This window comes from Aedes aegypti, chromosome 1, assembly GCF_002204515.2.
Source record: "Aedes aegypti strain LVP_AGWG chromosome 1, AaegL5.0 Primary Assembly, whole genome shotgun sequence".
Classification (NCBI taxonomy): domain Eukaryota; kingdom Metazoa; phylum Arthropoda; class Insecta; order Diptera; family Culicidae; genus Aedes; species Aedes aegypti.
The window spans coordinates 205,226,617-205,241,889 of record NC_035107.1 but is presented as its reverse complement, the minus strand read 5'-3'; the positions used below and the strand labels follow the sequence as shown (position 1 = coordinate 205,241,889).

Below are 15,273 nucleotides of genomic sequence, written 5' to 3'. Positions count from 1 at the left end.
AGGGGCCCCAAAATCGAAGTGCGGATTTCTCATAGCATTAAAAGTTCGACATAGCTTGGTGGAAACTGACTATATGGTATTAGTATGTTATTGCGAGTTATTTTTTACTCCTCGGGAAGCTTAACTTTTGGGTCAGCGATGTACAAGAAGGGGCCTTTATTTCTAATGCTTTAGGGCAAGGTTTAGAGTGGGCCCAGGGGCCCGGGTTGACCATGGCTTTGGGGCCCTCTCAAATGTGTGTTTTGTAAGTTCTTTTCCATGTTGTTGTTCAATCGACAGCACGCATGAGAGAACTGAGCCTTCGATGAGGGCCGCGTTTAGTTCTACATCATATAGCTACTTGAGTAGATTCAGATACTTATTTTGAAAATGTTGAGTTAAATTACGGCTTTAAATTTATAAATATTTACTTCATGAATTATAATTTCCAATCAAATCTACCTAAGTTTGTAGCTTAAGGCCTCCAAAAATCTGAAGCGTTGGTGAGGTTTGAAGTTGTGCGCATTATCTGACGATCTGAACCATTCTCATTGTTATTCATTTCAGATATGATAGAGAGACATACTCAGTAGTATACACATGAGTAAAAGAAGAGAGAGATATGAGATATTTTCAAAACCTTAAGTTTTGAAAAACATGAGCGAGATGGATCAACTAGGTCCAAGCTCTAAAGAAAGCAATGAAAAAAAAAAAATTAAAAATGAGTGAGTCAACAATTTTGTTTTTCATGTTACTATTAAGGCTTATGCAAATATTAATTTCCTTTTATGTCCGAGACCACATGGGAGACCCAAGGCAAAGAAAAATATTAAGGCTTCAAACATAGGTACCGTAATCCGGGGGCAAATTGATCACTGAGGTGAATTTGATCAGGTCGGTACCGAATAGCACTTCCTTTCAAGGATGCTTAATGCTTCGTTGCTATCACAGATATTCCATGTTTTCTAGTTTATAGATGTCTAATGATGATTTTACGCTACTTCATTTATATTAAGGTCAGTTTTGCATAGAAATATTCACAGTTTTTGAAGGTGTTAGCAATACTGTTGTAAATGTCGGTATTAAACAATCCGTTGGTGCTAAGCCAGCATGTAAACTTTGAGTGTTAAAAATGTTGTGTAAGGTTCAGTGTGAACTGCTGAACTCATTTTTGAAATCGTACAGCATTACAAAAATAGTATTTTGCTCATAAAACCGATTATTGTTGACTAACGTGCTTATTTCAAGGAAAATTGCATACATTTAGGCGTTTTATGCAGATTTACAAACTTTAATTTTGCAATAAAATGATGATGTACACGAGTTGTAAGAATTTTGACATCATTTTCAGGTTCAGGAGACCCATATTTAGTTGATAGGAAAATTTTACATTCCAAAATATTTTTTTTATAGTGATCAATTTCGCCCCAATGTGTCATTTTTAATTTTTGATTTCATTTCATGAAATGTTTTTTTTTCATAAGAAATTGATTACATAAACTGATAGAGTTCAATAAAGTACTGATTTTACCGAAATAAATTTGGCAATTTTTGAATTCCAAAGGAACACATGACAAAAAGTTGTGAAATAGTGATCAATTTGCCCCCGGATTACGGTAAAAACAAATAAAATACTAATTCATCATTGGGGCCGTTGTTCAATGGGGTTAATTGACTTTGCATACGTTTGTCCCTCTACCGGCAGATTAATTTTTTACCACTAAAAAATATTCACATCGCGATAACTTTTTTTTTTTTCTTGGTATTTTTGCACATTTTTATCACAAGCTTTCAAAAAACTCTTCTAGTTTTAAAATATGTGTCGATATTGATAATTGGTAATCTGGATCCGGAGATATTCCAAAATTCCTTGGGGACCGACTCGTAGCCATAATCCACTTAAATATCTCAGGCTACAAAATTTTAATCGTATTCGGATATTCATTCCTTGGAATGATACATTAATGCGAGTATGTTGTGAAAAAATGAAGCAATTTGGTGCATCCGTATTTGAGTAATGAGCATTTATGTTTCTGGTACCATGCTGGACAAATAAAGATCTTGAAAACTCTGAAAAACCGCAGATCGTAATTTTCAGATTTCTCCAAGCATACTGAACCGATTTGTATGACTTTTTCAGAGCGGCTTCTTACCACTTGGCATTGTATAGTACACATTTTATTTTTTTGATAAATTGACCAAAACCAAAATGGCCGCCAAAGACATTTTATAAGGAGAATGTCGGTTCCCCAAGGAACATCGAAATATCTTCAAAACTAGATCACCTTGATTAATATCGACACGGATTCTTAAACTAGAAGAGTTTTCTGAGATCTTGTGAAAAAATGGTGCAAAAAAATCAATAAACAAAAAAGTTATCGTGATTTGAATATTCTTCTAGCGATAAGAAATTGAAGCTGCCGATAGAGGGGTTAATACCCTGATATGGCTTGAACTGAACAATATATATTTTTTGCGATTCCGTTGCAAACCAATCAACTTTTCATGGATAAGATGCACTACATAATAGCCTGCTTTTCCTACCAAAAAAACAATGCTTAAAAGTGCTACTTTTCAGTACTGTTTGGGAGGCGTCAGCCAAATATCCCAGTCTAGCGATCCAGATACAAGACGGATGACATTATCGGCGCGATAAAAAGTTAGAATAAGTTTCTCGCCGATGTTAGATTTTTCTCAGTATCTATGCGAGATAGGTACCTAACTTTGGAAGGGGTGCATCGATTCGCATCCAGTTGCGCTCTAATACGCCATACTTCCGAAACAGGGTAACAGAAAAATCAGTTTTAGGCAAACTGCATTTCCAGACCGATCTGACAATACTTGTTTGGTAACGGATCGTCCAGCATTTGTAGAGGTGGCGGCAGAACCCGCTACTGTACGCACCTATTCTGTCTTGCAATAGGGAATATGGGTCTGTATGATGTGAACGAGAAAATTTGTGACATTCGTAGATACTACTGTGTCGCAACCCACGCGTGCTGGAAATATCATCATTTTGTAGCTTGTTGCATAAATAACTATTTTTCTCCCCTTCAAAATCTTCGTATGTTTAAGGGACGTGGCCACGCGTGGTGATATGGAAGAAGAAAAAAATATTTATGTGTATCAGTCTTATCCTTATCTTCCAATCAATCTGTTAAAGATAACTACAGGTTTTTCTTCAGTGTTTTTGCTGTAAAGTATACCTATGACTTGTTTTAGGAACTATTTTGATGATTCCTCGACCTGTTGTACTGAACAATCCTCAAAGACAGTTCTATGAAATTTATTGTTTATCGAATTTCCTTCAGGTTTTATTTTTAAATCATCCAGCAATACCTACCAAAAATAATCCAATTTTTTTTCGCGTGACCTTAAATAATTCATCAGGATTCTTCAAAAAATTCTACTGGTAATTTATATGAAATTAAGCCACCGATTTTAAAAACATTTTTTGTCAAACGTATCTAAAGATTCATTCAAAGTTTCTTTAAAAATAAAACGAGATTTGTTTTATTCAAATTCGCTTATTAATTTTCAGTCATTTTTGCAGAAATTCTAACTGGATTTTTTCAGAAACAACATTACCAACAAATCCAGGGAACTTTTTCCAGTGCTTTCATGTAGTAACTCTTCAGAATATTTTAAGCAATGCCAACAAGGTATTTCTCTATAAATTAATGAAAACAAAATGCTGTGGACGTAAAACCACTATAATATTGCAAGTAATAATCTATCTGACGCGCGTTTCTATATTGACGTCAATTCATTAAGGGATTTAAAAAATATCACAGAGGTTCCTAAAACTTCTACTCTGAATTTTTCAAGGTTTGTTGCCTACAAGAATCGTTCTAGGAATTTATTATAAACTTATTTCAAATATGCTCCATGAGATTTATCTAAGGATTTTTTTCTGGTATTCATCTTAAAAATTTGCCAGATGATTGGAAATTCTTTTGAATTCGTAATTCATTTCTCCAAACAATTTCTCGAGAAACTCGTTTGTGATTCTATCAGCTTTTTTTCAGCATTCTTCTAAATATTCTTGAAAAAAAATATGTTAAGACTTCAGCTGCAAAGAGTTTGTAACAAAATTCAAAAATTAAAGGAATTTCGACAGAGTTACAGAATTTCTAGAATTGCGCTTGAAAATAATCTGTGCAAATCATTTCGCTGGGAATCCATCATAAAATAACATCAATAATAATGCATCAAAACCCACAACAAAGACATTTTCAGTAATATGCGCAATACTAAAATTTCTGGAATAAGTCCAGTGATTTCCCTATGAATAGTTCCATGATGTTTTAACATGTCTTCAAAGAGCTTACCTAAGAATAACCGTAGGCATACTACTAAATACTGTACAGCACACAGACATTTATCCAAGAATATCATTAAGGATCCTTTTAAACAGAAACATATAGAAACTTCTGAAGCAATCGCTTCATATATATTTTTTGGATTCCACAAGACGTAGCACCAAAAACTGTTTCCTGGCCGAAATCCTGATTTTTTTACCTTTTAATCACGGTTTTTTATCCAAATATTAAACGTTTTCGTAAAAATGGTGACGGTTAGTGTGAGTTCGGTAATTAAAGACATATTTTGGAAACCTTGTTTTCAGGGGGCCCCCAAATTCACCTCCGCTCCGGGCCTCCAAAACTCTAGCTACGCCACTGAATAGCAGCACTCTCCTTTACCTCCTTTATCTGTTCGGTATGAGAGAAATAGCAATAAGAACTAGGATATAAATGGATTCTGTAGCTGTGTAGCTATAGAAACGATATGATAGTCGGCATAGTAGCGGCCAAGTGCACAGAATGCCTAACTAATAAATAATCGCGGATAATCGAGTCGTCGGATAATCGAATCTTCGGATAATCGAGTCCAACCTGTAGAAAGATTTAAAATGGATATTTTTTATCTTCACTGATGTGAAGGCCGACCACGAAAACCATTATCCTTAATCCATTATATGTGTACTGTAAATTCTGTATAACTCAGGTAATCAGTGGAAAACTGAAAAGTAGACCGTATATTTTGTTCAGACATGATAAAATAGCTCGGAAAAGGATACCCGACGCAATTTCGAAATCGAAGATGGCCTAATCAAATTCTATATGTTGGAATTATCCAAGAGATGTGTATCACCGGAATTAATCTCTTAGGAGTTAATTTTTTCGTCTTTTTGAAATCCAAGAAGAAGGATTTCCATTAATTTTTATTACGAAGTTAGTTACATGCAGTACTGAACAGACTGAAGTACGAATTAGGTGTTTTCATACAAAATGGTCAAATTTGGAAGCCTTGAGCTTCTAGTGCTCCGATCGACCTGAAATTTTCAGCACAGCTCACAAATAATATGAATTTCAGTCAGTAGAAAAATAAAAATATTTCAAACACAAAATGTTGAATTGTTGAAAAATTCCAATTTTGCGAAAATTGGCTTAATCTTAATTTGAGAATGATTTGAATACAATCAACTTTACAGAAACATTTTATTCTACAAACTTGTTTGTCTCATCCAATTGTATGATGTAAGGAAATGATTGTAAGTTTGTTGTAAGGAAATGGCTTCTGGAGATCTGGAGGACTGATTTGAAAAATTCTTCCACTATTATAATCGTAAACTATTCCGACGTATTCGTGAGTAAAAAAGTAGTAGGTGGAATACCTGGAAAATTTGACCATGCAAGACAATCCGAAACGGTCAATGGGAGTTTGGCATAGAATTGTCAAACAGCCTACTACATATGTGGCAATACAACGTTTCCCGCGACAACTAATTACCTACTCTGACTATTTGCATTAAAAAATTATTGCAAATTTATTTTTTTTAATAATTTTTGCCAATATTAAAAACAGGCTATGCGTTCTCTCCAGAATTGTACATTCGTTAGAGTGATTCAAAATACTGTTTTTGCTCTACACCGATCATTCGCTTCAAATTATGAGTAACTATCCTTACAAAGCCTCAAATTTGCATGAAAACTGAGACTCACTAGCGTATGAGAATAATAAGAATAAATATGAAACAAACAAAATTTAAATATAGTAGCTTATTTATCGATATTCTGTCGAGCCAATTTGGCCAAGGTACAGCTTACTAAACTATGTATCTCTGATTATTATACAGTTCCGTTTTTTCGTTGTCCCTTCATTACAGAACAAATTACTGCTACAATTCGCCATGATTGACACATACCAAATTGTCCATGATTAATTGATTATGTTTCCATTACCGACCTTGGCTGATTTTCTCCCTTTTGTGTAGTAATCCCACGTGAGCGACGAACAGCTCTGACGTCATTGGGAAACCCTCCAATACCCGTTAGCGATATTGTGCTACCATCATTCTTCATTGTCAATGTCATGCTGCGGGTGATAACTGTTTTATTCTCAAACTGCTGAGATTGGAAGAAGATTCTTCTTCAGTTCTATTTTCAATTCATCGAGTTCACATGCATGTCCTTATTGCGAACTGTGGAGTGATTTTTATCATACTGCTCTATCTATACCTGCCCGATGGGGCGCCCAGCATTTGAATAATCGACAGGAATATTGAAATGGCCTGCACAATTTGATTGCTATTTTTTCCTAATTCCGTTTCTTGTTTTCCTTTTTGCATGTGTCCTTCACAGTTGCTCATGGTGGTTCACTTCAAAAAGCACTGTAATACTTACGGTAGTCTGGCTGCGTACATAATCGCATTCCTGGTGCGGCTATCTGGCGGTGAATCAATGCTCGGTCTGCCGGCACTGATTCACTATCCGGGCTACAACGAAGAAACCGCCACACAGATGTTCCCCTTCCGGACGATGGCGATGATCATGAGTTTGGTCACGCTGATAGGCGTCTCCTGGTGGACAAAGTGAGTATGGGTGGTGTGGCGAAACAGTCTCGGGAAAAAAAGTGCTTGACATGAAATTAATACATTTATAACGCAAATTTAATCTCTTCTCCCCAGATGGATCTTTGAAACTGGCCGCCTGGCACCGAACTACGATTATTTCCGCTGCGTGGTTAATATTCCGGAGGAGCTGCATCGAGTCGGCGAACCTTCTGATTCCGGCGAACAGGTATGTCGAAAACAAATGATGTAAATCGATACCCTTGCAAGTTCGAGCATAAGCAACTAGGGTATGGCTATTGTATTACTTATGTCTATAGTACCAATGCATTGCAATGGTCTAATCCTCCGATGTACTAAATTCACTCGCTCTGAGAATTGGGTTGTTTAGTTAAGAAACATTCCTAGTTTTTTGTAGCTGTATCGAAAGAGCACATTTTTCTAAGTATAACACGATTTTATTGCGTCAATATCTTAATGTTGATACTACTAATGTACATATGTATTGTACCCACGTACGTAGCCACCATCCTAGCTTGAGTCTTGATTTGCATGCGATTCGACTAAACAGTACAGTCAATTTTCATTATTATTCTGAATTCAACATTCCATTGTATGAAGGGCCAAAATGGGGTGTGGCGGACCCGTAAGCAGAGACACTTACGCGAAACCCGCGGGAATTAGAGAATCTCCTTCCAATAATATGATCCAATCGAAAGCATAATGAAATTTGAAATACCTGTCAAGTTGTCCACGGGATGGTTTATCATAAGAAGGGCGCATCAAATCCATTACAACTGTTGGGATGGAAGAACTCATCTACAAGGATGCTACAGTTACTTCAACCATTGACTCCAGCTGGCACTCCACTCCAATGCCCAGCTGTAACTTCAATGATGCCCTGATGCACCCTCCCAATACCACCCATATTATATGATTCAATTAAATGATTGTAATGTAATAAAATTAAATACAATAATTTAAAATATAAAAAATGAATGAATCGATGAATTAAAGATGATTAATATTAAATACATAATAACAGATTGTTCCAACAAGCCTGAAAAAATACAATGACAATGTATGTATGTATGTAGATAGCCAACATCCTAGCTTGAGTCTTGTTCTGCATGCGGTTCCTCTGGATAGAGGAGTCAATTTTCATTATTAATTCGAATTCATAATACCGTTGCGTTGTATGAAGGGCCAAAAGGCCAAAATATATTAGTATCCATAAATGAGGAGTTCCGGGTCCTTTGGACGAATGCCATTTGGCCGAATGCCGTTTGGCCCAAATTGAAAACAATAGTGAACTATACTGCCCATAAACGTATAACTGTCCCATGTGAATAGGAAATCCAGCAAACATGGGACTGACATGCATTTATGGGAAGTATAGTTAGCATACATTTTTAATGAAATTTAAAGCTGAATTTCAAAGAAATTATTCAGCTTATTCTTAAAGAAGGATAAGTCTTCATTGATATACTAATAATTAGCTCTTTTATGTTAGTTCAATTTATTTATTTATTTATTTATTTATTTATTTCATGTCGTCAATCAGAAGTAGACCATTTTGTTACAATTTTAAACTTAGTATTATATAGTTTAAAAACGTTATTTTCTTAATCTAGTTCGAATTTTGATATGACATAATTTTTTGTTTTAGTTCCGATTTCGTCATAGTAAAGTCAATGGTTTCTCAATGTTTATTGTAAACAGACATTATTTGATTTAAAGGCTCAAATTTGGCATAATTTGTGCGGTGATGGTTTGTATAAAAAATACTGCGACTTCGCAGTTGTCTTGAAGGAGCATAAACATTTAATTTTGATAAAAGTGTCATCGAGTCAATACGATGCGAAACTATATCGTTTACGAACGAGACCATTGCAAATTCGCGGCGTTTCTTCAATGTTTGAATATTAATGAGCATGCATCGTGCTTCATAAGATGGTAGAGGTAACCTTGTCCAACCTAATTTTCGAAGTGCGAACAACAGAAATTGTTTTGAACTGATTCTATACGATTTTCATGGGTTGATGAAAATAAACAGTCATAGCTGAAAGAAGAACATCCTAAATGTAAGCAATTTTGCACTGCTCTTCTAGCGCTGCCAGCATTGCTCGGTTTGCTTAGATCCCTCAAATTGTACTAAGTAAATTATTTCAAATTTCTAGCAACTACAAGTTTTGGCTTCTCCTTTTCACAACGGAGAAAAAGTGACCTTTTTTGTCGTAAGTATTCACCGTGGCGTTCAGATTACTGCTAGACGCAAGCAATGGCAGGAAGAGCATACAGTATTGGACAAAACATTTGCAACTTTTTCGATTTTCCATACAAAATGACCAATTTTGATAAACTATATTTCAGTTATTTATGGACCGATTTGAATGAAATTTTCACAGAATATCAGACATAACTTGAATTTTAACATATATTTTTGAGTGATTTTTCCGATCACAAGTTGGAAAGCAGTAACGGTTTGACTGAAGTGAATTTTTTGACGATTTTTTATAATTGACATAACTAAACATATTGAAGGAATAGCTTCATGGTATCTTCAGCAAAGTTGTAGATTTTGACGAGATGAATAAGTTTGCTGAAGACAGTTTTTGTGTAGGGCTATCAGATTTTAAGATAAAAAGTTTTGAATTTTTCGTCGAAAATTACACTTTAGTCAAACCATTATTACTTATAAACTTGTGATTGGAAAAATTATTCAAAAATATATGTTAAAATTCAAGTTATATCTAATGTTCTGTGAAAGTTTCATTCGAATCGGTCCATAAATAACTGAGATCTAGCTTACCAAAGTTGACCATTTTGTATGGAAAATCGAAAAAGTTGCAAATGTTTTGTCCAATACTGTACATGATAAAGACAAACCATCTTTGACTGCGTGTTAATTCCCAATATCAGTCATCGATTGATAGAACCGTTCGGTTGATTGCCGTCAGTAAAAGAGCACATTGAATTTTGCCTGTGTTGGTAGCAAAGCTCAAAGCTTTGAGCCAACCCTTTTCCAGTAGAGAAGCTAGGCAAAATACAGGACGCTGCGATGCTTACTGACTTTAAAATGGCTTGCTCAACTTTCACCACCTAATTAAATTTCAATCTTGTCGCTCCCTTGCGACGCTTATCCACCTATTCATTTCCATCATTTACTTCTATTGACTCCCTTTAGCTTTGAGTCGCATGACCGCTAAAGCCATAAAACAATTAAAATAAAAACAATCACGGTCGATACCTTCTCCTATGTTTAAAAGTTACGTAATATGTGAATAACCCCTTCTGAAACAAAAAAAAAAAACGCCAAATAAGGACTGTTCATTTTATAAAGTGGACACTTTTGAAAGGCTGTAAAACGCAAACGCATTACTCAAATTTGATGCAATTTTTTTATCGTGTAACACATTCCATTGACAGTTGACAGTTCCCAAGTAACCATGGAGCATTATATCATTGCATATATAATGTAGCTGCATTGCCGTAAGCCTACCATTAAAGTAGTTTAAAAGTGGAAAAGGGCCCTTTTACAGTTGCACTAATGCAAAAACGACGATAAAGCAAAGAAACAATTTATAAAGTAACATTAGTGCAGCAGTGCAATTTATAAAGTGATATTAGTGCATTGATACATTTCTAATGTAGAGTTAATGGTATATTGCTTGACAGCTCTTGAAATATGTCGAATAAAGGCAATGTTACATCAATGTTGTTGATATGCAGTAGAATACGTGCAATGTTATAATGCTTGTGGTTACTTGGGTTATTTTTCTTTCGGCTCGGAACGCTTTGAGTTAAACAAAAATGGATTATTATTCAAAAGTACTGTGCTGGAATATCTTGTCGAAGGATTGCCAAACTTGTGGCAAGATCGAAGAGTGGTGTTTACAAAATCATCAGGAAGTTTGGAGAGGAGCATACTGTTGACGATTTGCCGAGATCCGGAACAAGAAGTGGCCCAATCAACCTGCAAAAGCAGAGAACATGTGTAAACCTACTTTTATCTGGAAAATGCCTATCAGTCCGACAAATTGCCAAGAAACTTAATGTATCCGTCGGATTTGTTCAGATCGTCAAAAAGAGGAACAACATCAGAACTTATAAAAAGCAAAAAAGTCCGAAACGGAGCGCGAAACAGCTGCAACGAGCCAAACAGCGGTGTCAGAATCTTGACAAATTTTTGAAGAAGCATCCAAACAGTTGCATCTTAATGGATGACGAAACATATTCGAAACTGGACACATCTACGCTACCAGGACCACAGTTTTATAATGCAGTAGTTGGAGTAAGGGTACCAGATGACCGAAAAGTGATCGGAATGGAAAAATTCGGGAAAAAACTCCTTGTGTGGCAAGCTATATGCTAGTGCGGAAAAAAAAGTTTGCCATTTTTCACAACAGGGACCATAAACGGAGAAGTTTATCGCAGAGAATGTATCAAAAAGCGACTTTTTCCTCTGTATAGTGAGCATAATGTTCTTCCACTCTTCTGGCCTGATCTTGCGTCGGCTCACTACGCCTCAGCAACGCTGAATCTGATGAAATCGAAGGGGATCCAATTTGTTGCGAAACGGGATAATCCACCAAATTGTTCAGAATTGCGTCCCATTGAGCGCTACTGGGCAATTATTAAGCGACATCTCAGAGAGGATGGTAGAAAAGCACAATCCACCAACGAGTTCAAAAAAATGTGGTCATCTGCTAGCCGAAAAGTCTCGCCGAAAACTGTGAAGCAGCTTATGGCAGGTGTTCGTCAAAAAGTGCATTTGTTCCGTAACTAAGCTCACATTAATAAAAAGTGCATTTTTCCATATATCTAGATAAGTTGGAGATTATAACACGGAAAACCGTTTTTGAATTCGATTATCAATAAAGAAAATACAGCCCGAACAAAGTGTATTTTTTCTGACCATTGTGCCTTGTAAACATTCTGAATATCAGGTAAAACATAACCTAGAAGCTGTTAGCTAAAAGAGAAATACAGGTGAAGTGAGTTACTGAAGATTTGTAAGTAATTGAGGCTATTCATGCATTAAAGTATTAAGCTAATTAAGAAATACATTTCAGTTATAGTTGCCCTGAAACTACAGTGTTTGTGGTCTTGCTTCTAAGAAATTCGGTTCGAACACATTTTATTGAAGATAGAGAAATAATACATCTTATTTTTTGATGTAATAAAGAAAATAATTTTGTTTTTAGAATGCCGTCATATATTAATTATTTTTGTGTGTTTGCCCCAATCAGAGAAAACGTGTTTTGCGAGGAAAACTACAACACTTAAATGAAAAAAGATACCTTCACTTACCAAATTTCCGTATTTTTGAAATTTCTAAAAGTAGTTCATAGACTACTTTGTTGAGATACTATAATTTAAGTGCCGCAAAATAACTTTTTTTGTAAATTTTCTTGAAATTGAATGGTTGATTACTTTACTGAAGCATGTATACCACAATTTCTACAAATAAGAAAGTTTGCTATTACAATTTTATTTTAATTTGGACCACCCTTATTTTGAATAACATTGAACGAAGGGCCTAACTAATACAAACAACTTTGTAGAAGACTGTTTGCATTTCAAAGCTTTAAATGCATCTTACCGCGTAAAGTTGGTTCATATTGAAATCTAAGTTTGTTTACTCTTCTGACTTACAACTGTTTGAATAGGTATTCGAGATTTCCCATCCAGTGCGAGTAGCGTAAATGAAAGACAAAAGCAAAAATAACGAAAACGTATATATACGAATCGTGAATCGTGTATCTTACGAAAATTTTATAAAGTAACTGAATCGCGAAATTCTGTCAAGTACATATAATTCGTTCGGTGAATGTAAATAGCGTAGTAGGGGGATTAGGGGCATAATGAACATACGGGGCGAAATGGACACCCCTTATATCTCTGAGAATATTCATACTTCATCAAAACTTCATACACTGCATGTAATTTGTATTGCATTTGGAATGTTTGACGGTATAAAAATTTATGCTTTGCTTCAATTGTCATTTGAAATTTGACTTTAAGTTTTTCTCAGTTTCAAATTGTCATATAAGCAAGGCGGTTGAAGAATCTAATTTTTGAGCAAAATAACGAACCTAGAGAAGATCTCTTTAGCTAATATGATTGAGGGAGAGCCCTTTAGTGAGTCCTTTAAATTTAATGACTGTCAATCTTTCCAATATGTAGGAAAGATTGACAGTCATTAAATATAAAGGAATCACTAATTTTCTCGCAAGTGTTCATTTTGCTCCGATACCTTTTTACCAGCCTTGTTTTCGACCCAATTTTCCATCTCGTTTTTCTGACATTTTATATAATTTTTATTACCATGAATGAATGTAGCACGTCGTTCTAACATCAAACTTGAAAACTAACGGGGGAAACTAAAAACATTGCCATTTTATAATCTTAAAAAGAACATTTGCTTAACGTGTCCATTATGCCCCTAATCCGAAATATTGTATCGATTTTGGACAAAATACGAAGCGATATTGTCAGTGTTCATATCTTTCAATCTTTTCCAGACCAACAGTTTTGTCACTACTCGAAATCTTACACTATGTTGTTCCATCTTTGTTCTTTATTTCCAGCTCTCCGTTATGGCCGGTGGAATGACCCGAATGTACGGTGCGGCTACCATGGTCGGTAAGGACGAACGAAACGGTCGGGTGAATCCGGCCCTGGAGGCGGACGACGATCTACCAGTGGTGGAAGCCAAACGCCAAATAGAGCAGCAACAGCAACAATACGCTGCCGGTGGAGGCGGTGGAGTATTTTTGAGCGATGGCAGTGTAGTTCCCGGAGCTCATGCACATACGGCATTTTGAAATCGGATGCAGCAGTAAGGAACTGCGCGCTTTACATAGAGAGGTGGATGAAGAAATTGGAAACGGTAGAGCACATACATCAATTATTAATTGGAAGGAAAACAGATGCTTTTCGGAAAGTTCAGTTTTGTTGCCGGGCTTGACAGCATGCATTGAGTGAAATAGCTGTGGAACTGGTTTCCGCCTTTATCAACCCGGGGTTATGGGTTGTGCTAAAATTATATTTTACGACGATTGGGTTATGGGTGCATAACACCATTCGGGGTTGAACCCAATGAAATTACAGCAACAAATACATATCAAACAGAGATTAGTGTTTTTAGTGTTTAGTTTCTTTGGACTAACGCAATCGATACATATCAAACTAGGGCTTATAAAACGTACCAAGTGGCATATTCTTGGAGTGTATTATCATCACACAAGAAAACAGCAGATGTGGATACTAGGTGGAAATCTTAATCAAGTTTATGTTTGAAATATATTAAATTCTGCGAGGAGGATTAAATCAGAGATAAACGCAGCAATTTCAGTAGTAGCAAATAGGAAGCATAATTGTATTTGTTTGTTAATTTTATTTTTAAAGTGTGAGATGATGAGATAAAGTGAGGTCAGGGAAACTATTAAAATAGTTTATGTTGTCACAAAATGTATTCATTTTTTACTCAACCAGCAGGAATAATGCAACCAATTGTACAAATCTATAATGTTTATTGAAAGGATCCAATGTATTATCGTTTTCCGCTACAAACTGTCCAAAAGCGTGAAAGTTTCCCTTGAATGTTGAATAAAGATAGGAAAGGATTCTTTAATGATGTTATTTTTCTGTAAGAGTTTATTTGCACGGATTTCTCCCTAATAGCTTTTATGAAACCAACTACGTGAAGACGGAAACGGTTTATTGAGATAAGGAACTGACAACAACTATGAAAATAACTCAAAAAATATCAGACAATGGTGCTAGAAAAATACTTGAGGTAAAGCTGTCATAGGCCGTTTGTTATGTCTGAAAAGATAGTCGAGTGAATATGTGAGGATCTGAATTCAGTGGTGAAAATTTCGACTAGATTTTACTATATTATTTTTCTCCATTACGCTTGTTTCTTTTAACGCAGTTATTAAACATTGACAAATTTTATTTTAAAAGAAGAAATAAAAACTAAATAAATAGAACTGATTATAAAATAAAAAGAAAGTTATGAAACAAAACTGTAGAAATCAGTTTACTGTAGGGTAATCAAACTGTACTTGATCGTAGGTGTTAAATTTAAACAAAAACCAAACCAACCAATATTGAACATAAGTTAAACTAACGAAACAGGCAATTCAAATTCGTACATATCATTCAAAGTAATCCAAAGAAAAAGTGAAAGCTAATACATATCAAAAGGTGTCCTTCCAAATCGAAAACATGTGAACAAAAAACGATGAGTGTGAAACCAGTTTATCTTATCCAGAGTTTTGAAATTTAATGTGATTTCATGTAAGATACGACAATGCGTCTCAGTTTGAAATGCCTTCGATTACTGCTTCGTACTTACTGGGGAAAGTCGTTGGAATACTTTTTTTGTTCATACAAATGTATCTTTTTTGCGAGTCATAGAAACCTTCATC

General features: G+C 35.3%; 1 protein-coding gene across 1 annotated transcript in view; it reads left to right on the top strand.

Annotated features, from left to right (window-relative positions):
* The window catches only part of LOC5570620 (high-affinity choline transporter 1), a 123,689-nt gene extending 108,657 nt beyond the window's left edge, over nucleotides 1–15,032 (top strand). The window contains exons 8-10 of the mRNA XM_021857315.1: nucleotides 6,624–6,853; nucleotides 6,950–7,061; nucleotides 13,426–15,032. Coding sequence (XP_021713007.1) covers nucleotides 6,624–6,853; nucleotides 6,950–7,061; nucleotides 13,426–13,662 — 579 coding nt within the window. The 3' untranslated portion in view covers nucleotides 13,663–15,032. The remainder of the gene's footprint in view (nucleotides 1–6,623; nucleotides 6,854–6,949; nucleotides 7,062–13,425) is intronic.
* The last annotated feature ends 241 nt before the right edge of the window (nucleotides 15,033–15,273 follow it).